The 22,806-nt window shown below is 32.3% G+C and overlaps 4 protein-coding genes across 7 annotated transcripts; 3 read left to right on the plus strand and 1 right to left on the minus strand.

The window, feature by feature from the left end:
• The first annotated feature begins 3,163 nt into the window (after nt 1-3,163).
• On the plus strand, nt 3,164-6,584 carry LOC106767110 (sugar transport protein 14). The gene is made up of 4 exons (XM_014651941.2): nt 3,164-3,424; nt 4,733-5,055; nt 5,257-5,886; nt 5,985-6,584. The coding sequence occupies exons 1-4, from the start codon at nt 3,283-3,285 to the stop codon at nt 6,435-6,437; spliced, it is 1,548 nt and encodes a 515-aa protein (XP_014507427.1). The 5' UTR covers nt 3,164-3,282; the 3' UTR covers nt 6,438-6,584.
• A 3,161-nt stretch (nt 6,585-9,745) lies between these two features.
• On the plus strand, nt 9,746-12,167 carry LOC106766627 (sugar transport protein 14-like). Its single transcript, XM_014651344.2, has 4 exons — nt 9,746-9,958; nt 10,140-10,462; nt 10,620-11,249; nt 11,339-12,167. Exons 1-4 carry the CDS (start codon nt 9,817-9,819, stop codon nt 11,786-11,788), a joined length of 1,545 nt encoding a protein of 514 aa, XP_014506830.1. The 5' UTR covers nt 9,746-9,816; the 3' UTR covers nt 11,789-12,167.
• Nucleotides 12,168-12,347: 180 nt separating this feature from the next.
• On the minus strand, nt 12,348-15,469 carry LOC106769180 (CRS2-associated factor 1, chloroplastic). The gene is made up of 5 exons (XM_014654688.2): nt 14,731-15,469; nt 14,512-14,639; nt 13,852-14,077; nt 13,591-13,718; nt 12,348-13,452 (listed from the first exon to the last, which is right to left on the minus strand). The coding sequence occupies exons 1-5, from the start codon at nt 15,407-15,409 to the stop codon at nt 12,427-12,429; spliced, it is 2,187 nt and encodes a 728-aa protein (XP_014510174.1). The 5' UTR covers nt 15,410-15,469; the 3' UTR covers nt 12,348-12,426.
• A 974-nt stretch (nt 15,470-16,443) lies between these two features.
• On the plus strand, nt 16,444-19,941 carry LOC106769553 (probable glycosyltransferase At5g03795). Of its 4 annotated transcripts, XM_014655218.2 has the most exons (6): nt 16,444-16,600; nt 16,826-17,275; nt 17,366-17,790; nt 17,886-18,016; nt 18,363-18,711; nt 19,042-19,941. In XM_014655218.2, the coding sequence occupies exons 2-6, from the start codon at nt 16,996-16,998 to the stop codon at nt 19,705-19,707; spliced, it is 1,851 nt and encodes a 616-aa protein (XP_014510704.1). In that variant the 5' UTR covers nt 16,444-16,600; nt 16,826-16,995; the 3' UTR covers nt 19,708-19,941. The 4 variants fall into 4 exon arrangements, with proteins under 4 accessions (XP_014510704.1, XP_014510701.1, XP_014510702.1 ...); XM_014655215.2 differs by having other exon boundaries at nt 16,826-17,790; XM_014655216.2 differs by having other exon boundaries at nt 16,829-17,790.
• The last annotated feature ends 2,865 nt before the right edge of the window (nt 19,942-22,806 follow it).

Here is a 22,806-nt window from a genome sequence, read left to right on the forward strand (position 1 = left end):
TATATATATATATATATATATATATATATATATATATATATATATATATATATATATATATATATATATATATATGTGTGTGTGTGTGTGTGTATTATGTATTTATTGTTATGTGAACATATAAAAAATCTTTAAAAAAATTTCTTTATAAAAAATATTAGGAGGAATATACAAAATTTGTGTGCATGTTAAGAGGGCATTGAGAGAATAATTCAATTGAAAATTTTCAGAAGTACATTACCATATAAAAAGTGAAAAATGGAATTGTCAAGATAAGTAGAATAGAAAGGAGAATAAGTTGAGAATGTTTTTGATACATTAAAAGGTGTTTGACCTAGATGAAAGATATCGAGAGATGAAAGATATTGATTGACCTAGATGAAAGATATCGAGAGACGAAAGATATAGAGAAGAAACTTGATCAAAGCAAAGAAAACATAAAAAAAAAATAAAAAAATTGAAACGTAAATTTAAGGTCAATTTGAAAAGATGTTATATGTAATAACTGTTACAAAACATGGAGGCAATAAGAATATCTGACACGATGTGGGGAGCTTTAGGAAAGTTACTTCAGTTTATGTATTTTTTATTTTATTTTATTATATGCCAAGTATTTGTCAAAAAAAAAAGAAAAAAAATAAATGAGTATGTAAAATAGGGGTGACAAAATATAAATACAATTTTACACACACAGAAAATATAGCGTACAAGAAGAAATAACAAAATCCATTGTAACAATTTGGATCACTACTCTCATTGATTTCCTTTATTATATTGTATTTTATATTTGATAATGTAATTTAATCTTCTGCAATTTATATTCCCACAAACAGTTAGTCTTCATCTTCTTCATCTATCATTCTCCGTTTTATTTTTTATTGATTCCTCCACTAGTTCATCCTTAACAACAAAAAAATATCAAAAATTTGATATCAAGAAAGAAGTGCATGATTTATTGACTATGGTGAATATAACGTAAGAATCCAATGAATTAAAGATTTTTGTGGTTTTGATTCAGAATATAGATTAATTGTTTGTAAATTATGTTATTTCTTCCTTAGTCATAATTGTAGACGAGAATAACAATGTTATTTCTTGTGGAGAGAAAATAGTTGACATAAAATTACAACATTATCGTCTTAAAGTGATTAATGTACATGATGAGATTAAGGACTCTTTTGATCAAGTGGTAGAGCTTGCGGTGAAACCCGTGGTTTAGTCTTTTATGGTACAACTTGTTATGGATATCTCGTTACTCCATGACAACTTGATCCAGTGATGATTAATCATGATAATAATTGTGTTATAGATGAATAAGAATCTTGATAGTGGTGTGCTAGTGAAGTTTGATTCTTTGACTAATGCTTTATTTGGAGAATGTCATTCCCATTATCAATACTTTGCAGCGTTTATAACAATTAGATTTAATTCATAATAGTTTTTATGGTAATTCTTAATCCTTCCATAGCTAAGGAGACTCATTTCGGAGAGAAATTGAAAATAACTTTTAAGTGGACTAATATGTTTGATAAGAAAAAAAATTTTAACTTTCAAGTGGACTAATATGTTTGATGAGAAAAACAATTATGATTCTCATTATGAATTAGTTCAAATTATAAGAAACCTAGTAAATGTAGAAAGTTAATACTAAATTTTCTAAAACAAAAACTACTAAAGATGTAAAAAAAAAATGAAATATATAAGGATTAACTAATGATAAAATTTTTAATATATTATACACTTTTCTTAATACATAGAGCTCAAGGTATGAAATGATTTTAATGAAAAAGATCATGGATTTTTATCTTTCATAATAGTTTTTTTTTCTGCCCATGAATGCGATATAGTTTAATTATAAATTTGGCATGATCCCTTTATGTTTTTCTTTCCTTTTTCTTTTTTTCTTTAAAATTTTTATGTAACTACCATTATATCGAGCATCAACTTGTTTGCAAATTAATTGCTAAGTTGATCCTAAACTATCCTTATTTTTATACACCCTTGATTTTTTTTCTCAATTTACAACAATTTACTTCTATATCTAACTCAAATTTAATAACCTATTAAAAATATAAATGATTTAACATATATTTATAACACGATTTAATTAATTATTACAAATCCAAAATGTTATATATTTGAAGATATTTATTATAATTTAAATTATATATAATATACATTAATACATTTATTTATTATGAAATTTATTATATAGAAAGAAGTTAAACATATAAATTGATTTAAATCATTTTATGTATCATTACTTAAAATGCATATATAAAAGCAGAGATAAAAGGTATCTCATTATTAGATAACAGTTGACTATTTTAACATAAAATAAAATAAAAATGCATTGACAAAAGCAGCCACCATATTAGACAAATGATGCATTTTTGATTGGTAAGTTGGCAAAAATTATATATTCATATATTTTATATGACTGGGATAAGATAAGATTGACTATTCAGTAACCAAGTTTGATAATTCCACACTCGACTCTGACTCTAATAATCTCTGTCTTAATCCCTTTTTCTACTGTATATATTTAAATGTTAATGATTTAAACTTAATTAATTCCTTAATATATTTGATCGTGAAAAGGAAAAAATAGCTATTCTATTCTGGCACACCATTAAATTAAGGTGGTGTTTCCTTTACCAGTTGCGCGTTAATTGTGATTACGAAATTTAAGGATCCGATGGGATGCGGTTAAGTTGATACAGTCGCTCCGTTTCCAGCGCAAGCACGCTGTCATTTGAGGTTATCCGTTGGAGTCAGACAATATTAGAAAAAAAAATTGCATTTTGCATATGAAATTTTAATTACTTTTGCCAAAAATACCTTTTCTTGTTTATTACATATATTTTTTATCACTTTAGAAATAAATAATATCTTATTGAAAACAAAAACATTAATCATTTCATTAATTTGTTTAAACCAAAAAGGACAAAAGAAGGAATATTAATTTGGTTAACGACACTTTAACAATAATTACTATTTTATTGATTCCTTTAAATTTATTGAACTAATCACAAGTCATTATTAAAAAAAAAATTGTTAAAAAAACCATTTTTTTTCTATTAATTTAGTAAATGTTGTGTATTTTAGTTTTAAGAAATAAAAGAAAAAGGAGGTACCTTTGATGATGAGTTGGGTTGGGGCGTTGACTCGGACACCCTTATAAGAAGCCTAAGAAGCGGAAATGTGTGTGGGTGTGTGTTTGTTTGTATAGGGTGGACCTCTGTTCTCAAACACTGACACAAAAATTCAAAAGATAGAGTAATGGCAGGTGGAGGAGTAGAAAGTGGAGCACCAGGGAAAAGGGCTCACCTTTACGAGCACAGATTCACTAACTATTTCGCCTTTACGTGTATCGTTGGGGCCCTTGGCGGTTCTCTCTTTGGCTATGATCTTGGTGTTTCGGGTCTGTCTTTCTCGGTCTCACTTCATGTTTCTGTCATTACTTTCACATGCTCTGCTCTGCCAAATTATCTTATTTTTTCCTTTTATTTCTTTCATCGTTTCTCTCTTTTAGATTCATCATGCCTCTTCGTTGCACTGAAAAAAATCTAATTACTTGACCACGATCATGCATTGGTACTCAAAATATACAATTGTGAAGAATTTAGTGTAACGATCGGGAAAAAAAATGGGGGTTTTGATTTGATTTTGATTTATTGCTGAAACATACGTGTAGTGTGTATTGATTATGACTCAAAATTTGCCTGGGAAAGCGGCTGGAATTTCGTATTTTAGTGAATTAATGACATCCTGCAATTATTCAGGGTATGGAACAAACACTGTTTTTGCATTGGTTCTTTTAGTTTATCTTTTTTTTTATTATTATTATTGGATTTCAAGCAGTATGATTTGTTATATCATTGGCTGTTAATTATTAATTAATTTTTCTGTATGTTAATTCAGATTTTGACATTTTACTTTTTAGAATTAACTTCTGATGCCTTCAATGAACTAGGGGCGTTTCAGAAAACTAAACTGAAAAGACTGGTGTAAAAATGGTTTGGTGAAATGTTATAAAACTGAATCATCAATTTCCATCTTTTCAGTGTTTGATTAAACAAATTATCTAATTCTGTTGCGTATCATTAAGGGATTAAAAGTTTGGGGGGGAAGTTGTATAGGTTGATTCTGCGGTTAGTTTTTAAAAAAATTAAATGTATTTCAATTGCTGCAAGCACGGAAGTTGCACATGTCTGAAAGCTTACGTTGAACTATGATTCGTCCGCTTAGAAACTTGGTACAGCTGTTCAGATCTATATGTCTTATTCAATGAAGATAAGTTATTGAGAATGATGTTTAAATCATCAGAACTAAAGAACTAAGTCATAAAATTTTGAAAACAAATTCGAAATTCATTGGAACTCGAGTCAACACAACCATACAAATAAAAAATCAGATTACAGAAAAAAAGATTAGCAGCAACGAACAAGACGACAACATTTGCCGAGCTTTTATGAAATTAATTTTGATACTAAACGAAAAGACCCATAATCAAATTTGATTTCTAATTTTATTGCAGAATATAAAATTTTATACCAGCTCTGTGTGCATAAAAAGTTGTGAATTTTTAATTCAATTTTCAGTTGAAGAGGTTTTACAATTGAAGTTTCGTATTAAAAGAAATCAGTGATTGATATCCCCTCTCTGGTTTCTTTTATTACCTGAAAGAAAGTTCAGAATGAGAAATTTACTTGTGATGGTGTGGTGTCAGGTGGGGTGACTTCAATGGATGATTTTCTGAAGGAGTTCTTCCCAAAAGTGTACAGAAGGAAGAGCTCGCATCTGAACGAGACAGATTACTGCAAATATGACGACCAAGTCCTAACACTGTTCACATCGTCCCTTTATATCTCAGCACTGGTCATGACATTCTTTGCATCCTACTTAACAAGAATCAAGGGAAGAAAGGCCAGCATCATAGTGGGAGCCCTTAGCTTTCTGGCCGGCGCAATCCTCAATGCAGCAGCTAAGAACATTGCAATGCTGATCATTGGCAGGGTCCTTCTCGGTGGAGGCATTGGCTTTGGTAACCAAGTAAGTCAAATAAATACTTCAAAACTAATCCTCACCATATCAAAATCATTTTAATCATGGAACTTCATTCACACGTAGCATGTTTACTAAGATGTTTGTGATTGTAGTTTCAACGTTGCTTCTTGTTTCTGACTGGATTTCTAACANGCATACGTTACTTATAAAGAAATATTATTCTTAATGGTGCATTCAATTGTGTAGGCTGTTCCGTTGTATCTTTCGGAAATGGCTCCGGCAAAGAACCGAGGAGCAGTGAACCAACTGTTTCAGTTCACAACNTGTGCTGGAATCTTAGTTGCAAACCTAGTGAATTACTTTACGAACAAAATCCATCCCTACGGATGGAGGATATCACTGGGTTTGGCAGGTGTTCCGGCAGTTCTTATGCTTATTGGAGGTCTTCTGTGTGCTGAGACACCTAACAGCCTTGTGGAGCAAGGAAGGTTGGACGAAGCAAGAAGAGTATTGGAGAAAGTTAGAGGTACAAGGAATGTTGATGCTGAATTTGAAGATCTTAAGGAAGCAAGTGAAGAAGCAAGAGCTGTGAAGAGCCCATTTAGGACACTCCTCAAGAGGAAGTACAGGCCACAACTGATCATAGGTGCCTTGGGGATTCCAGCATTCCAGCAGCTAACCGGCAATAACTCCATCCTCTTCTATGCCCCTGTTATTTTCCAGAGTTTGGGGTTCGGTGCTAATGCTGCTCTCTTTTCATCTTTTATCACCAATGGGGCTCTTCTAGTTGCCACCGTCATCTCAATGTTTTTGGTTGACAAGTTTGGTAGAAGAAAATTCTTTCTGGAAGCTGGATTTGAAATGATAATCTGCATGGTAACTACTTGTTCTAGCTCTTATTGTCCTTTAGTTTTATGAAACAAATGCAACGCTTTTAATGGAATAGCTAATTGGACCTTTTGATTGCTTTGCAGATTATTACGGCTGTGGTTTTGGCTGTGGAGTTTGGACATGGCAAAGAACTTGGGAAAGGAATCAGTGCCTTTCTGGTTGTTGTGATATTCTTGTTCGTATTAGCATATGGGAGATCTTGGGGTCCCCTTGGGTGGTTGGTTCCGAGTGAGCTATTCCCATTAGAGATAAGGTCAGCTGCACAGAGTATGGTGGTGTGTGTCAACATGATCTTCACTGCACTTGTTGCTCAGTTGTTCCTCATGTCACTTTGCCACCTCAAATATGGAATCTTCTTGCTCTTCGGTGGCTTAATTGTCATCATGAGTTGCTTCGTTTTCTTCCTTTTGCCGGAAACAAAGAAAGTCCCAATTGAGGAAATTTATCTTCTTTTCGAAAACCATTGGTTCTGGAAAAACATCGTATCAGACCAAAACCAAAGGACATCAAACGGGAAACCGGTAGCTATAGTGTAAAATTGTCAACAAAATAGATTGAACAAGTATACATTTATTTTCCTTTAGCTATTTATTTCTTACTTTCAATGTCATAAAGTTAAGCGTATTATGATATACTTTTAAATATAATTTGTTGCTTTTATATTTGTTGGATCTCTTTTCCTCCATGATGTCTGACAGTATACTACAAAGACCATTGGGATAATACATAGAGCAATGAAAATGTATAAAATGAAATAAAAAAGGTTCAGTGGTCATTGTAGGAAATAATCCCACATTTCAACAGAAACTTTTGGACGTGTCAACAAGACCCGGTGTCTTGGCGAAACCCATTTTCAGTAGCTGCATAAGCACCTCAGGAAGATAAAAACTGCACAAAATCAGCAGCACAGAAAGTGTGTTTGAAGGACTGTATGAAATGACTGTGTTCAGCACCACAACTTTTTGCGTACTTTCTGATATAGAAAACCTTGCATTTTATAATTATAAAACTCTTACCAATTTTAAACCATTCATATATGGAATTTCATTAAATAATATTTTTTAGTTTTAAACTATTTTTGAAAACAACTATGTTGGAAATATTCAAACTCAATGACAGAGACAGAATACCAAAGTAATGAAGGATGTCTATTTCTAGATTTTTAGGAAGGTTTCGTGTAGATGCTAAAAAGATCCTAATAAGCTGTTGTAAACCATATATAGTTTGTCACATGATTATACGTTAATAAACAAATTAGGATTAAAAAAATAGATTAATTGAATATGAACTGTAATTTCAAACATTTTTGTTTTATATTATTATTTTAAGAATTAAATATGTTTTTAATATTGAATCTTGATATAAAATTAGAATTTATTTTTGTCTGATAAATTTTGGTTATAATGTGTGACGAATAAGTTGGTAGTATATTTATATTTTTAGATGGTAATATCTCTTTGTCTAAAGAGTCAATGCTTATTCACCTAAAAAGTTTTAAGTATAGAGCGATTTATAAACTTATCGAAAAGGAATACAAGTTTTACGTAGGAGAAGTTGCTTTAGCTAATTAGTGAATTTCAAGAAACTGAAAATTATTTAAAAACACTAAAATGCTGACTATTTTTTTTAAAAAATTTTAAAAAATAATTACATAATATATATATATATATATATATATATATATATATATATATTTATATAAATTTTATTTATATGATGAAATTAATATAACTATGTTCTCTTATATTTATAAATAATTTATTAACTAATTTTACCAAATATTTTTTGTTTAATAATTACACTTATGAGTTACTCCTAAACTTCTTTTGTCCATGCTATCCAAAGTTACATTATTTTATCCTCTTTCTAAATATGTCATTGGAGATGAAAAACTAAATATGTGATTGTATTTTAGATTATTAGGTTTGTAAACACATTATAGCCATTTATTTACACTTATGTAAATCCAGAAACTTTTGTTTGAAACACGAGTATAATGAAAGTTGTGGGATTTGATAAATTCATACACATATTGTTATAAAATCAATAATAGTTTATGTCTAATATAATATTATAACCCAGTGATATGAACAAAATCAACTTAATTTAATTAGATTAGTGAAATAATGTGTTATTAGGTTGTGGGTTCCTTATTTTAAAAGTTTTAAGATAATATAAGTCATTATTAAATATTGTAATTAAAAAATATAAAAAATATTTAAAATATAATTCAAGTTATCTTTTATATTAATTCTATACAATATTGAAAAATAAAAGTCCAATAGAGTTGGTAAAAAATATGTTACTGATTATGATATATGAGATATTGAAAAATAAGAGTAGAATGAAGTGGTTACATAAAAGTTAATAATTATATGAATACTAAATAAAAATATAATTATTTTAAGAGCAATCTTAGAAAAAATATATTGCGTAAGCTAAATAGGGGAATCCCAAATATTGTATATATTGGTATAGATATATTAATTTAATTTTAATTAACTGTCAAAATCTCTACAATACAGCAAAGCGAGGTCAGATAAAAAAATATTAATAATTCAAAATTTTGATTTTATCCTAAGTTCCAACAATCCAATCAATTCATTCTACTATTGTTTTTGATATAAAATATATATTGTTTGTAAGAATTAGTTCAAAGATAATAAATAATTTAGATGACTATCTAAATTAATATAGAAAAAATGTAACATTTTAGATTTGTAAAGTCCTTGAAAATTAAAATAATAAATTACCAATAACAATATATATATATATATATATATATATATATATATATATATATATATATATATATATATATATATCACATTAGAAAATATTTAAGATGTGTATTATCACATTAGTTCTATTTTTTGACAAATATCATACTACTATTATTTAGTTTCTAACTGTATTTAACTAATTATTTAAAGCTTAAGAATACGTTATTTTAAAGTATAGAATAATAACGAATAAAAGTTTGTGCGATCAATTCTAAGTTTATGATATAAGATCTGTTTAACTTATTCGAAAAATTTGTATTATTTAAAGTTGTTAAGAAATTATTTTATAGATAAAATTGTTATTGAAACTGTCCCAACTGCAATTCAAGTGTCGTATAATCCAAATGTGACCAAGTTAAGTGCATTGGAATTTAGATACATTAAATTGTATTTTTTTAGGTTAAGGTTCAATATTAACTTTTCTGTTTTTATCGATTTCAAGTAAACGAAAATATATAATATATAATATGATATAATTTCAGAAAGAGTTTATCTGTTAAATTTAAGATTTACATTATACTATTTAGTATATAAATAAAATATACTTTACTATTAATTAACAATTAATTTCAATTATAAGAATTCGGCCACCTTTTCCACGTATGATAAACCAAGAAACCAATTTGAAAAAGATATAAACGAAGAAAACTTTTTATCATTAATTATTTTTTCTTTATTTTCTCCTCAACCGTATTATATTTTTTACTTGTCTAAAAAAAACGGGCAGGTTTATTTATAGCTTAAACTGGTGAATAAATTTTCTGTTGCGAATATCTTTACCTTATTAAGGTTTAACTGTTTTGTTGAAGTTATTCCGTATAAAAATAAAAAACAAATAGGTTATTTTATAACAGAAATAGTTACTGTTTGGCAGTTGTTCGATTAAAAGATAAAAAAGAAATTGTTCCTGTATTAAGAAAAGATAGATTATTTTATAAAAATGATATTAATATTAACAACGGAATTACTTACAAGTAGTTGATATATTGGTATCTGTTACTATTTTGATGTTTGTAAAGCATGTGAACTGTGATTGACTCCGGAGGTCTTATTTATAGCAGCGTGAAGTTGATGTTTGAAAGAACAGAGACGGTGAAAGATTTTCTTTGAAAAAACAGAGAGCGAGAGAGCAATGGCAGGGGGAGTAGTTGAAGGTGGAGAGCGTGGTAAAAGGGCTCATCTTTATGAGCACAAATTCACTTACTATTTTGCCTTTACATGCATTGTTGGGGCACTTGGTGGCTCGCTTTTTGGCTATGACCTTGGTGTTTCAGGTCATTCTTCTCTCATCTTTTTCGATGAATAATATCATTGAAACAACCTGTTCAATGAATTTTTTATATGGATAGAATGTTTTAGATAATTTTTTATATGAATTTTTATATCTTCTTCTTTTCATGTTGTCTCAAAAGAAAGTTCAGAATGAGAAATTTACTTGTGATGGTGTGGTGTCAGGTGGGGTGACTTCAATGGATGATTTTTTGAAGGAGTTCTTCCCAAATGTGTACAGAAGGAAGAACATGCATCTGAATGAGACAGACTACTGCAAATATGACGACCAAGTCCTAACACTGTTCACATCGTCCCTCTATATCTCAGCATTGGTCATGACATTCTTTGCCTCCTACTTAACAAGAATCAAGGGAAGAAAGGCCAGCATCATAATGGGAGCCCTTAGCTTTCTGGCTGGGGCAATCCTCAATGCAGCAGCTAGGAATATTGCAATGCTCATCATTGGCAGGGTCCTTCTCGGCGGAGGCATTGGCTTTGGTAACCAAGTAAGTCAAATACTCCAAAACTAATCCTCACCGTATCAAAATCATTTTAATCATGGAACTTCCTTCACACGTTGCTTCTTGTTTCTGACTGGATTTCTAACACGCATACGTTACTTATAAAGAAATATTATTCTTAATGGTGCATTCAATTGTGTAGGCTGTTCCGTTGTATCTTTCGGAAATGGCTCCGGCAAAGAACCGAGGAGCAGTGAACCAACTGTTTCAGTTCACAACGTGTGCTGGAATCTTAGTTGCAAACCTAGTGAATTACTTTACGAACAAAATCCATCCCTACGGATGGAGGATATCACTGGGTTTGGCAGGTGTTCCGGCAGTTCTTATGCTTATTGGAGGTCTTCTGTGTGCTGAGACACCTAACAGCCTTGTGGAGCAAGGAAGGTTGGACGAAGCAAGAAAAGTATTGGAGAAAGTTAGAGGTACAAAGAATGTTGATGCTGAATTTGAAGATCTTAAGGAAGCAAGNGAAGAAGCNAGAGCTGTGAAGANCCCATTTAGGACACTCCTCAAGAGGAAGTACAGGCCACAACTGATCATAGGTGCCTTGGGGATTCCAGCATTCCAGCAGCTAACCGGCAATAACTCCATCCTCTTCTATGCCCCTGTTATTTTCCAGAGTTTGGGGTTCGGTGCTAATGCTTCTCTGTTTTCATCTTTTATCACCAATGGCGCTCTTCTAGTTGCCACAGTCATCTCAATGTTTTTGGTTGACAAGTTTGGTAGAAGAAAATTCTTTCTGGAAGCTGGATTTGAAATGATATGCTGCATGGTAACTACTTCTACCTCTTATCAAACAAATGCAACGCTTTTAATGGAATTGCTAATTGGACTCTCTTTTTTTTTTTTATTGATTTGCAGATTATTACGGCTGCGGTTTTGGCTGTGGACTTTGGACACGGGAAAGAACTTGGAAGAGGACCCAGTGCTGTTCTGGTTGTTGTGATTTTCTTGTTCGTGTTGGCATATGGGAGATCTTGGGGTCCCCTTGGGTGGTTGGTTCCGAGTGAGTTATTCCCATTAGAGATAAGGTCAGCTGCTCAGAGTATTGTGGTGTGTGTCAACATGATCTTCACCGCACTTGTTGCTCAGTTGTTCCTCATGTCACTTTGCCACCTCAAATATGGAATTTTCTTGCTCTTCGCTGCCTTAATTGTCATCATGAGTTGCTTCGTCTTCTTCCTTTTGCCCGAAACCAAGAAAGTCCCAATAGAAGAGATTTATCTTCTTTTCCAAAACCATTGGTTCTGGAAGAATGTTGTTACTAACGACCAAAATGCATCAGAAGGGACGCCAGGGACAAATGTTTAAAATCTCACCATACTAATATATCGAACAACTTTTCTTTATATGTTTTTTTTTTCTTCCTTTTTTTAGAATAGGGTGGTATTATATTGACACCATTGTCAAAAAATACATCTCCACATAGTACAATATCTCTCTCTCTCTTTCTCTATATATATATATTATTTTTCTTTTAGAATATTTTTTGTTGCTTTCGTTGTCAAAAAATTCAATCTATTTAGACATTTTCTTTTAAATATGATGTATCGCTTATATATTTATTTAATCTCCTTTTCTCAGCGATGATCACTTCCAGAAGATTGTGATTCACAATCTTATTTTTCCACCATTTCTTCATCATTCTACCTGACATCCATACAATGAAATATAAAACAATGATATGATACTTCCCGTCTTTCCATACCACTGCGTACATTACATTTTATTTAAAACGGTATTAGACGTCTAGCCACAGCCTAAGAGGCTGATAACAAAACCATGACAGTGAGTAAACCATACCGATATAATATTGGGATCATACCATGGAAAGTAACAAAAGCAAAGGCCGAAGGAAATAAAAAAATACTTTGTCAACAAATGCACTACGTATGATTCAATGAAATCCTCTGCAATGGCATCAGAACTTTAGATAAAACCATCCAGCATCATAATAAAAGTTTAGCAAGTTCATCAACTCCTAATGTTCCTTGTGGTACATCATTCAGTAATTGGCCATCAAAATTAGCTTTTCTAGAAATTTTAGTACTCCTCGCCTTTTCCCGTTTCGTGGAAACAGTGGTAGTTTCTTTAGTCTCTAAAGTTGAACCTTCATTCTTGTGACTCTTTTGAACCACAGTCGCAGCCTTTCTTTGTTTCCCAAAAACTGGTCCAGGTGAAGCTGATTTGGCAAAGGCAACTGCTTTTTGGTAAATATTGTCCGCATCCAAAGAATCGTTATCTAGAACAAGCGCACTACCTTGCTCGACAGCTTGTTCGAACAGTAACAAAATTTCTTTCATACAAGGAGCAGCTGACCTTGGTAACTGACTGACATCTACTTCTCCTAAAGTATCTAGTAGCTTATCACAATGAGGATCTACCATTCCATTGGTATAATTGTCACCACCTCCAACAGTTGTATCAGATCCTGAAATTGAAGCAGAAAGACCAACACAGATGGTTTGGCTAACCATTATATTCTCAGCTCCATGGTTATCACTCATTGCTCTCGTCGAGCCTTCAGAACTGTTATTATAGTGTGATAAGGTCATACTTGGACAGGGACTCGTGCAAGGGTCGGGCTCAGCATAGGAGTCTGTAGCAACATTTGCAGTTTCAACTTCATAAACTTTTGTAAGTGAAGCAAGCTCAGTAACCTCAGAAATAGATTGCCTGCTATCTTCAATGGGATATGGCACCTCAACCTTATCCAAAGTCACATCACTTGAACAGGAGGAAATGGTAGCGTCATGTGATAAATTGCTTTCATGCTCTACTGTGTTCTTCTGTAGACCTTGCGCTGAGATTTCCAGGGCCTCTGATGGCCGTGGTTCAAAATTTTTATTGTCGACAATCTTATTGGCTTCCTTGAGGTCATCTCCAAGATCTGGTATAGAGGACTTCCAATTAGGTCCTCTCCACATAAGTATGTGCTCATATTGAAAGGAAAGCAATGTGCACGGTACAAGATCCTACAGTCAAAAGAATAGTTGTGAAAGAAAGATTTTAATATAGTATATCCTCATTAATTAATGTAAAAAATCCAAAACAACAGGAAAAAAAATCTGAGTCCATATTATCTTGACAGATGGAGCCAAAATTGGTTATACCCTTAGTTTTGCTCCAATCTTTCGATAGTCACTTTTATTTAGTCCTTGACAGTTTATACGCACTAGATCACACTCTTCAAATGCCTCCCTGACAGTGTTAACTAGGTTATAGTAAACACCATTTTTTCCTGTAGCATGATAAAAGTAGCCAATGCATTAGAAAAGTGTGTATCAGGAAAAAAAACAGCTAGATGCCAGTTTGCCAAGAGAAATTAACTTTTCTTAATTGCTAAACTACACTAAACTTCCTTAAAAAGGTACCTAGCCGGCATATTGGGATCAATTTGCGTCCCTTTTCACGCATTTCAGTTGCTTCTTCCAGAGTTAGACCTTCAGGAACTCGCGGAATCAACCTAGGATATACTGGACTCACAGGTTTCCACAACATCAGTGGAAAACGTGGGCGTGTTTTATGATTGTAGTTTCTTCCTCGAAACAGGTAGACCTTACCGCCCCGTCTGAAAATGACTTTACCCCCTGTCTTTTCCTGGAAAATCAGATAACATGAGGGAAGAGAAAACTCAAATGGTGCAGCACAATGTTATTTTGCACATTTCCATTTCCTGACAAATCTTGCACTTCTCCAATCATTATTTATCTTCCACCTCCTCAATATTTGACTGAGAAGAAAAATATGCTAATACGAATGTATACATGTTTAATTTGCAGAGCTCATTCGAGAGCAAATTAGCAACTCAGAAACATTCCTAACAATCTAACTACCCAATTTTACATAACTAGTACAAGTAATATGGCTTATTGACTGCTACATCATAGATGAATAACTATTACGGTAATTATTATAAAATTTCAGGAATGTAAATTATCATAAATGTCAGTATGTGATTAGATGTGAGAATTTAAAAAATTTTAAGCATTTAAATTAACATATTGTTATAATAAAATACAGAAGAATCAAACCTCTAGCTGCTGGCAAACATTATCCATATCGACAGTACACACTCCCAAACACCTGATCTTGCACACCCTCCGCCGCTTCCAATGAGCATGTATATTATCCAACATGTTATGCGTAAAACCATCTCTACCTAAAATAAAACACAAACAAACACAGTGAATTTTCCACCACAAGCACAACAAAAGAGAGCAGAAAACAGTAGCAAGTAGCAACAAACGAACCCATATTGAGTTGGCGGGGGGTTTTCATGCAGGATCTAACTAATTCACGAATCTCCTCCGTCGTCAATGGTTCCCCCAAAATCTCCTCCCTCGACATCACGTACCTAGGTCCTGTCCCCGGCAAATACGGGCCCGGCGACTGCACCGGCTTAACCCCCTTCTTGTGTGGCGGTGGAAGCTCGAATGAATCGAACTCCTTCAGCTTCTTCTTGCTCGGCGGTAGCGGCGCGCGACCCGTCCACGGACGCGGCATGGTGGCGGGACCAAACGGCAGGAAAGGCGGTTCTCGTATTTTGGTTGGCTTCGTTTTGGGGGTTTCCGTGTAGCTGTACTTGAACTCGAACGGGGCACCATCGATGACGTAGGATAGTCCGTCGTCGCTGATTTTCACGTTATCCGGGGTGGAGGTTATCCGTCGCGGTTTCAGTTTGGGGATGTTGGAGAACCTTAACGCCGGGTGGGACTCCGGGTCCACGTTGGGCCTTGGTGGGCTTTTGGACCTCTTGGCCGAGCCGGAGGGTCGGCTCGTTCGGCGTGCATTGGGGGATCTGTCGGAGCGGGTTTGCGGGTTGCTCCAGCGAGACAGTCGGGGCTCCGAGGATGGACGCGGGTTGGGATTGGGGTCGAGGGTTGGGGCGAAGATGGGAAAATTGTGAGTGTGTGCCAGCTTCAGAGCCATGAAGAAGAAGATAAAGTCTTCTTCATTCTTCAACTTAGTTTGGGTTCATGAGTGTGTTTGTGGTGTGACATGGCATAACGTCTTAAAACGACGCCGTTTTGCACGTTTGCTTGTTCATTATCTGAATATTTTTTTTTTTCATTTTTTTTCTAACAGAATACAAATGTTGAGAATGTGAGACATCTGAATATCAATTTTTTTTAGAAACAATGTGATAATTCATAATATTTTTATAATATTCTAATTCAATAAATTTACAGTATTAACTGAAGTATTAGAACTTAGAAGTTGGATATTAAGTAATAAACAAATACACTCTAACATAATGAAGTTATAATCTTTTACGAGTCTCAAAGAAATATCTAATAAAATATATATAGTTTTTTTTTTCAATAAAGGAGGATTTATGAAATGTAAAATTATATATATATATATATATATATATATATATATATATATTTAAAAATTTGTAATTTTCATATAAACTTTAATTGATAATTTTGTTTCTTCAAAATTTATTTTCTACTAAATAAATTTATAATATTACAATTTAAATTTTTCGTGGATCAAGAAATATCAATTTAATAATCGAGAGTCTTAGATAAATTCTCATCAACAGTCAAGGTTACCAAATTTCTATAACTAAACCATATTTCACTTCACCCATTCACACAACACTAATTTCCCCAAACTATCAATTAAATTCAGCAAAACCTGTTATTAAAGGCCATGTCACCCTGTTAGTATTTAAAAAGTTTTTTAAAATATAATAAAAAAATATTTTAAATGTTATATGTTTGTATTTTTATTTTTTAATTCTTGATTTTTTTTTTAAGACAGAAAAACATTTTCCTAATTCAAAAATCAAAAGAAAAAATTAACCTTATTTATCTGCAAAAATAAGGTTAAATGTATCTGCCACAAAAGATTGTGTTACAGGAATGAATAAATAAATATCTTCAAATAAATTAGTGTGTCTGCGTGGCTGTTAGAAATTATTAGTATATGTGCGTTTGATGAACACATTTCCATTATTAGATACTTGAAAAGATTTTACCTAGATCTCTTCTGGTTCTGGTCCCGAACTGTTTCTTTGTTTGGTCACAATAAAGTCAAAAAAATAGCGAAAAGGAGAGAGAAAGAGAGCTTGAAGTTTGTCTCTTCGGTTTCGGTCTTCACTGTACTACTGAGGTTAGTCCTGCACTTCCCCGTCTTGTCTCGTTCCTCTTTGCGAAAATACGAAACAAATCTCCATTTTGAACTCTTTGCTTTCGCTTTCTTCAAGTTCCTCAAGTAACATATGCACTTTAAGAAACAGTGAAAATTTACACTAAGTCTTTATTTACTTGATCCGACTCAACATTTTGCTGGATTGTCTGTAGTCTCTCTAACTATAAAATATTCCAATTTTCTTAGTAGGATCCTTTGATTTTTTTTCTCTTCAAGTCTTCTTCAATGATTTGTGAAGTCATAATAGCAGAATGTTTGGGAGATTGAAGCTAATTTGTCCAAGAACGAAGTGATCTGGTGTCATCTCAGTTCTTAACTGGTGTACCCTTTTTCGATATTTTTGTGAGTTATGTCAAATGGGAAACCGGAGATTGCTTTTTCTGTTGGGGGTGCTTGCTGTTAATTATTTACTGTTTCAGTCAATATTGGTTCCATATGGAAGTGGAAATGCCCCATGGTCTTCTGTGCCTCAGAAGTACGATAAAGTTAGATTTCCATCATTGCATTCAACACCAAACTACTTCACTGTTTGGAGCCCCCCAATGGGCTCTGTTTCAGGGTTTTCTAATTCTTCTGCTTTCATTGCCACGGTGGAAAAAATGCCCAATCCTATTGTTCAATTTGAAGTTGGGAACGGTAAGAAAATGGAAAAGCACAATGATGAAAACGGTGACTTAGTCTCTGAAAGAAACATATCTAATGATGATGTTTTTGAACATGGGACAGATAGAAATGATGCTCGCAGTTTATCTGAGAAGAAAGATGTTGGAAGAAAAGGTGACAGATTGGATTTGGAGAGTGTTGGATCCCAAAACTTCAATGCAATTTTGGCCAAGGGAAGTAATGTTAACTTTTCAGGGAAGCAATTTTCGAAAACCGAAGGGGGAGCCTGGTTGGTAAATGATAATAATATGGATTCAAGGGAATATGGTGGTGTTCGTGTTCATATCTCGCACAGCTCAACTTCCTCTACTAATGTGACTAGTCTTGGAAATTTTGCACAGAAAGTTGTCTTTTCTGCCTCAAACAACAGTACTGTAATGATAACTCCTAGGAGAAAGATGAGGTGTATGATGCCACCTAAAACAAGAACATTGATTCAGGAGATGAACCACATTCTAGTACGTCGCCGTGCTTCTGCTCGTGCAACGGTATTTATGCTAATATCTCTGTCAATTATGAATTAGCTACCTGGACAAGACATTACTATGGTTATTTCAATCTGAAGATCTACTTTTTGTTGCAGAGACCCAGGTGGTCATCCAAACGTGACCTGGAAATTCTTGCTGCCAGGTTAGAGATAGAGCATGCTCCCATAGTAACACAAGACAAACAACTTTATGCTCCTCTCTTTCGCAATCTTTCTATGTTCAAAAGGTACGCTTGATGGACTTGTTAAAGGAAATATGCACTCAACTAAAGGTAGTCCTTGGATTACAAAAAAAAAAAAAAACTAAAGTCCTTCCTTGACATATGCTTATGTTTTGAGTCAAGCTTGTTCATACACATGATTCTTGTAATTGATCATCTCTGGTCACTCCTCTTGAGGGTATGCTAATATGTAATATACCTTAATCACAAGGCCATCTCAGTTTTTCTTCTCTAAATATGATATTTGTCTTCATTTGTTTGGTCCTACATTCCTTTTTATTTTCTGACTTGGGTCTGAGCTACTATGACCAAAGTTCAAGATCATCTAGCTTTTTTCTTGTTGGATTTGCAGGAGTTATGAACTTATGGAACGCACTCTCAAGGTTTATATATACAAGGATGGAGATAAACCCATCTTTCATCAACCTATACTTAAGGGACTATATGCCTCAGAGGGTTGGTTTATGAAATTGATGGAGGAAAATAAATATTTTGTTGTGAAGGATCCTTCAAAGGCACACCTGTTTTATTTGCCATTCAGTGCGCGTATGTTAGAGCACTCCCTTTATGTACGTAACTCTCATAATCGAACAAATCTCCGTCAGTTTCTGAAGGACTATACAGACAAAATATCCACAAAATATCCTCACTTCAACAGAACTGGTGGTGCTGACCATTTTCTTGTTGCTTGCCATGATTGGGTATGCTGTGTGTTCTTTATTTTTTTCCTCCTTAATTCTACTTGCACGGGAACCATGGACTGTTCCAGCCTTCAAACATATTTAAATTTGTTTAGCTATAAAATTTTCACTTTTTTGAATATAAGGGTAAACGTAGCAACCTTTCTGTGGTCATCATCATGTTCTAAAATTATCACTCATATATTAAGTGTTCTACTGAGTTACATCATCTTTAGTTTTCATTTGTACTTTGTGTATATAAATATATCAGCCTATCAGAAGTGTGCATTTGTAGCATAACAGTATGCATGAGTGCGTATCGGTGCAAAATTTAAGAATGGATTGTTGCAGGCCCCATACGAAACAAGACACCATATGGAATACTGCATAAAAGCTCTCTGCAATGCGGATGTGACTCAAGGCTTTAAAATAGGAAGGGATGTTTCTCTTCCGGAAGCTTATGTCCGATCGGTTAGAGATCCTCAGAGAGATCTGGGAGGAAAGCCTCCTCAGCAAAGACCTATTCTTGCCTTCTATGCTGGAAATATGCATGGTTATTTGCGTCCAATATTGCTAAAGCACTGGAAGGACAAAGACCCTGATATGAAGATATATGGCCCAATGCCTCATGGTATTGCAAACAAAATGAATTACATCCATCACATGAAGAACAGCAAGTATTGCATATGCCCTAAAGGGTATGAGGTGAACAGTCCAAGGGTGGTTGAAGCCATATTTTATGAGTGTGTACCTGTGATTATATCTGACAATTTTGTTCCACCTTTTTTTGAGGTTTTAAATTGGGATGCATTCTCAATAATCCTTGCTGAGAAAGATATTCCCAACTTAAAACATATACTTGTCTCGGTATCACAAGAGAAGTATCTCAAGTTGCAACTTGGGGTCAGAAAGGCTCAGAAACATTTTTTTTGGCATGTAAAGCCCTTGAAGTATGACCTTTTCCACATGACCCTTCATTCAATTTGGTATAATAGAGTGTTTCAAATAAAATTGTGATGATCATACATACGAGTTCTCTGAACTAGAAAGCAGATGCAGACCTGACACGAGGGTTCTGAAAAAGAAGAGCAAGTTTCTGAGTAGTGTTTTAGACTGTCCTATGTGTATAAATTCTGTACCATATTTTGATGTTCTTTAAGATATTGGTATGAAGACTTTGGATACTCTTAGCCTATGAACTAGTATTGTTAAATGAAATGGTAATCATAGTCAGAGTTCTTGACTTTCTAATTCCTTGTTGAATTCTGTCACTTGCACTTGCATTTGACAGAGCACGTTTATAGGGGTATTAAGTAGCTATATAACCTAGAAATGTCAATTCGGCCACTGGTCCATGGGCTAACTCCAGCCCACCCTACAATAAGTCCCTTTGGAGGACACAAAAACAACCTCTAAAACATTTTCTCAAATAGATTAGGATCATAATTAAGATCGGTTTGATACTCATATTGACATTTCATACACACCTAAAACATGAACAACAATAAATTTTACAAATTAAATTTTTTTTAAAAAAAAAAAAAAAAAATATATATATATATATATATATATATATATATATATATATATATATATATATTAACTGACATATGATATATTTTTAACACCGTTCATACACTACTAACCAAAAAAACTTAGTTAAGTTAATTTTTCAATTAGGACTTAATTAAAACTAAAAAAAAAATAGTATTAGTGATTAAAATAAACGGTATAAGTTAAAATATAAAACAAATAATTATTATATCATTATCAACTTCTTATATAATAAGAAGGTTTTCAAAATCTTTATTTCATATAAAAATTCTACCTTGTGAGTGAAAACAGAAAAAAAAAATGTAATAAAATATTATTACATCAAATACTTCTATTACTAATTTAAAATATAAAAAAGTCAAACATTCTTTGATTTATATTATCTAACAAGATATTCAATTCTCTTTTTTTTTTCCAACATCGTCTTCATCTACGCTTATGACGTCCATCGATGTAAAAAAAATAGGAAAAAGGGGAATTGGATCTCTCAATATGCATGAATATAAATAAAATAATAAAGTGTGTAAGTGATATAATTTTTTTTGTTTTATTTTTTTTATAAATATGATATTCTAAAAGTAGTATATTTATTATTTAGAATCTTGTGTACTAGGTTTTATTAATAGCGTGACACTTTATAATTCAGTATTGATCTATTATACAATATGTTGACATTCCATTTTATTTGAAATCTTCTTGAAAAGGAATAAATATCGCAGTTACACGTCCTTGTTATTTTGTGGAAGTCGATGTTTTTTTATACAAAATGAAATAAATATGTATTCCCAGAATTGTTTATCTGGTTAAAGGAAATTTTTAAATTCTTAACGATTTTAACTATTATTGAAATTTATTTATACAATGCAATGCTTACAAAATATGGATAAAAGAAATGGAATGTGCAGTTATTTAGTGTGGACAGAGCAGCAGCAGCAGTACATGAGAGTAGCAATAAATGCCATTGTGAAATAACAGATAACACCATTAAAGTTTCATCTTTTAACTACTGAAATGTTCCAAATTTATGGCAGAAATTGCAGAAAGGATTCTAGTTGTATTTGAACCAGAGCAGACTAACTATATGAAAACTTGGACTCTTTTCTGCAGCAACTTTTTCTAGTTAGTTATGGTCTGCTGTAATATCTATAATTAGATAGATTCAATAAAAATGATTTAAAATCATATTAATGCATGTAATTAGTATAGATAAAGTTTGTAAGAAAAATTGAAAATGAGAGAAGAAGTTGAGAATCCCAATATGTGAAGTATGGGTGACAGGTGAAATGCATGTGAATAAGATGAAAAACAAATTAGAAGATAAAAGAATAAATAACATGTGGTGGCTCCATTCATTTAATAGCTCTGCTCTGTGTAACTACCACCCAATATTCAATGCTTTTTCTCATGTTAAATTTTCTCAATTCAACCATATTTTGCAATAAAGACCCAAAAAACAAAAATCCGTATACTCTGAAATCATACACAGAACAAATGAATGAATTTCTTATTGGTAATGAGAATATGAAATTGGGTAGCATGTGATTTTTGGAAAAAATGGATGAATAATTAAAAATGCCTGGGCCCTCCTATTTAGGAGTAACTGACAGCACCACTTTCCAACTTCTTTAACTCTCTCTAATTTAACAATTCTTCTTTAAATAATCTCACAAAGCTAACCTATTTTTGGATAGGAAAATTCCTTTTATTAATATTTTTTAACAATTTTTTGATAATGTATTTGTATTAATCTTTTATTGATTCATTTTAAATATTTTTTAAACATAAATTTAAATAAACGAATAAAATAATAACACGTATTTTATTGTAAAAAAAATTGTCAAAATATCATCATCCTTTCGGATATCACCCTTTTTAATATACACTTTCTCAATTCTTCTTTAACTCTTATGCTCTTACTTACACCAATTTAGTTACACTCCCTTTAATTGCGACTCCAAGTATTTTTCATGTTATTTATGAATCATTTGTGGATTGATTAAAAAAATTTCTTTTAAATTTGATCATTTTAACTTTTGTTTTTCTTTATTGGTTAAAATATGAATGTTAAATTGGTAGTCAAGACTTACTAAAAATTATAAATTCTAATATACCCCATTTCTTATTCACACGATTATTTAAAGGTGAGATGGTAATATTAAGAGAAAGAAATAAATTATGAATTTAAATATAGACAATACGTCTTTTTTTATATTGATTTTTTATCACTTTTTATACCACATCAATATTAATTTAAAAGAAAAATATAATATTAATTTTATTTAATATGAGAATCAATTTTGTCAAAAATAAATATAAAGAAAAAACTTGAATATAAAAACTAAATTATTAAAAAAAATCAATGGTGGTTGAAAAGTTTGAGACAGGGATGTCGTTGTAAAGAATGCGACAGAGTTAGTGTTGATTTATATGATTGGCGAGTAGCTATCCTGGTTTGAGAAATTAAATTGTAACCGTTAATCTTTTTAGCATTTGGTAAAAGATAACTATAGTTTCACAATATTTTTTATAATATTTTAACACTGTGTAAGCATTATCCTATAA

The sequence above is a fragment of the Vigna radiata genome, chromosome 7 (genome assembly GCF_000741045.1).
Source record: "Vigna radiata var. radiata cultivar VC1973A chromosome 7, Vradiata_ver6, whole genome shotgun sequence".
Lineage (NCBI taxonomy): Eukaryota > Viridiplantae > Streptophyta > Magnoliopsida > Fabales > Fabaceae > Vigna > Vigna radiata.

Excerpts from the sequence above, each read along its gene's own strand:
- LOC106769180 (XM_014654688.2), bottom strand. The coding sequence starts at position 15,409 with ATGGCTCTGAAGCTGGCACACACTCACAATTTTCCCATCTTCGCCCCA. Across the intron at positions 14,078-14,511 it reads ATGTTTGCCAGCAGCTAGAG|GAAAAGACAGGGGGTAAAGT; the intron begins GTTTGATTCTTC and ends CTGATTTTCCAG. Across the intron at positions 13,719-13,851 it reads GATCCCAATATGCCGGCTAG|GAAAAAATGGTGTTTACTAT; the intron begins GTACCTTTTTAA and ends ATCATGCTACAG.
- LOC106769553 (XM_014655215.2), top strand. The coding sequence starts at position 16,996 with ATGGGAAACCGGAGATTGCTTTTTCTGTTGGGGGTGCTTGCTGTTAAT. Across the intron at positions 17,791-17,885 it reads GTGCTTCTGCTCGTGCAACG|AGACCCAGGTGGTCATCCAA; the intron begins GTATTTATGCTA and ends TTTTTGTTGCAG. Across the intron at positions 18,017-18,362 it reads AATCTTTCTATGTTCAAAAG|GAGTTATGAACTTATGGAAC; the intron begins GTACGCTTGATG and ends TTGGATTTGCAG.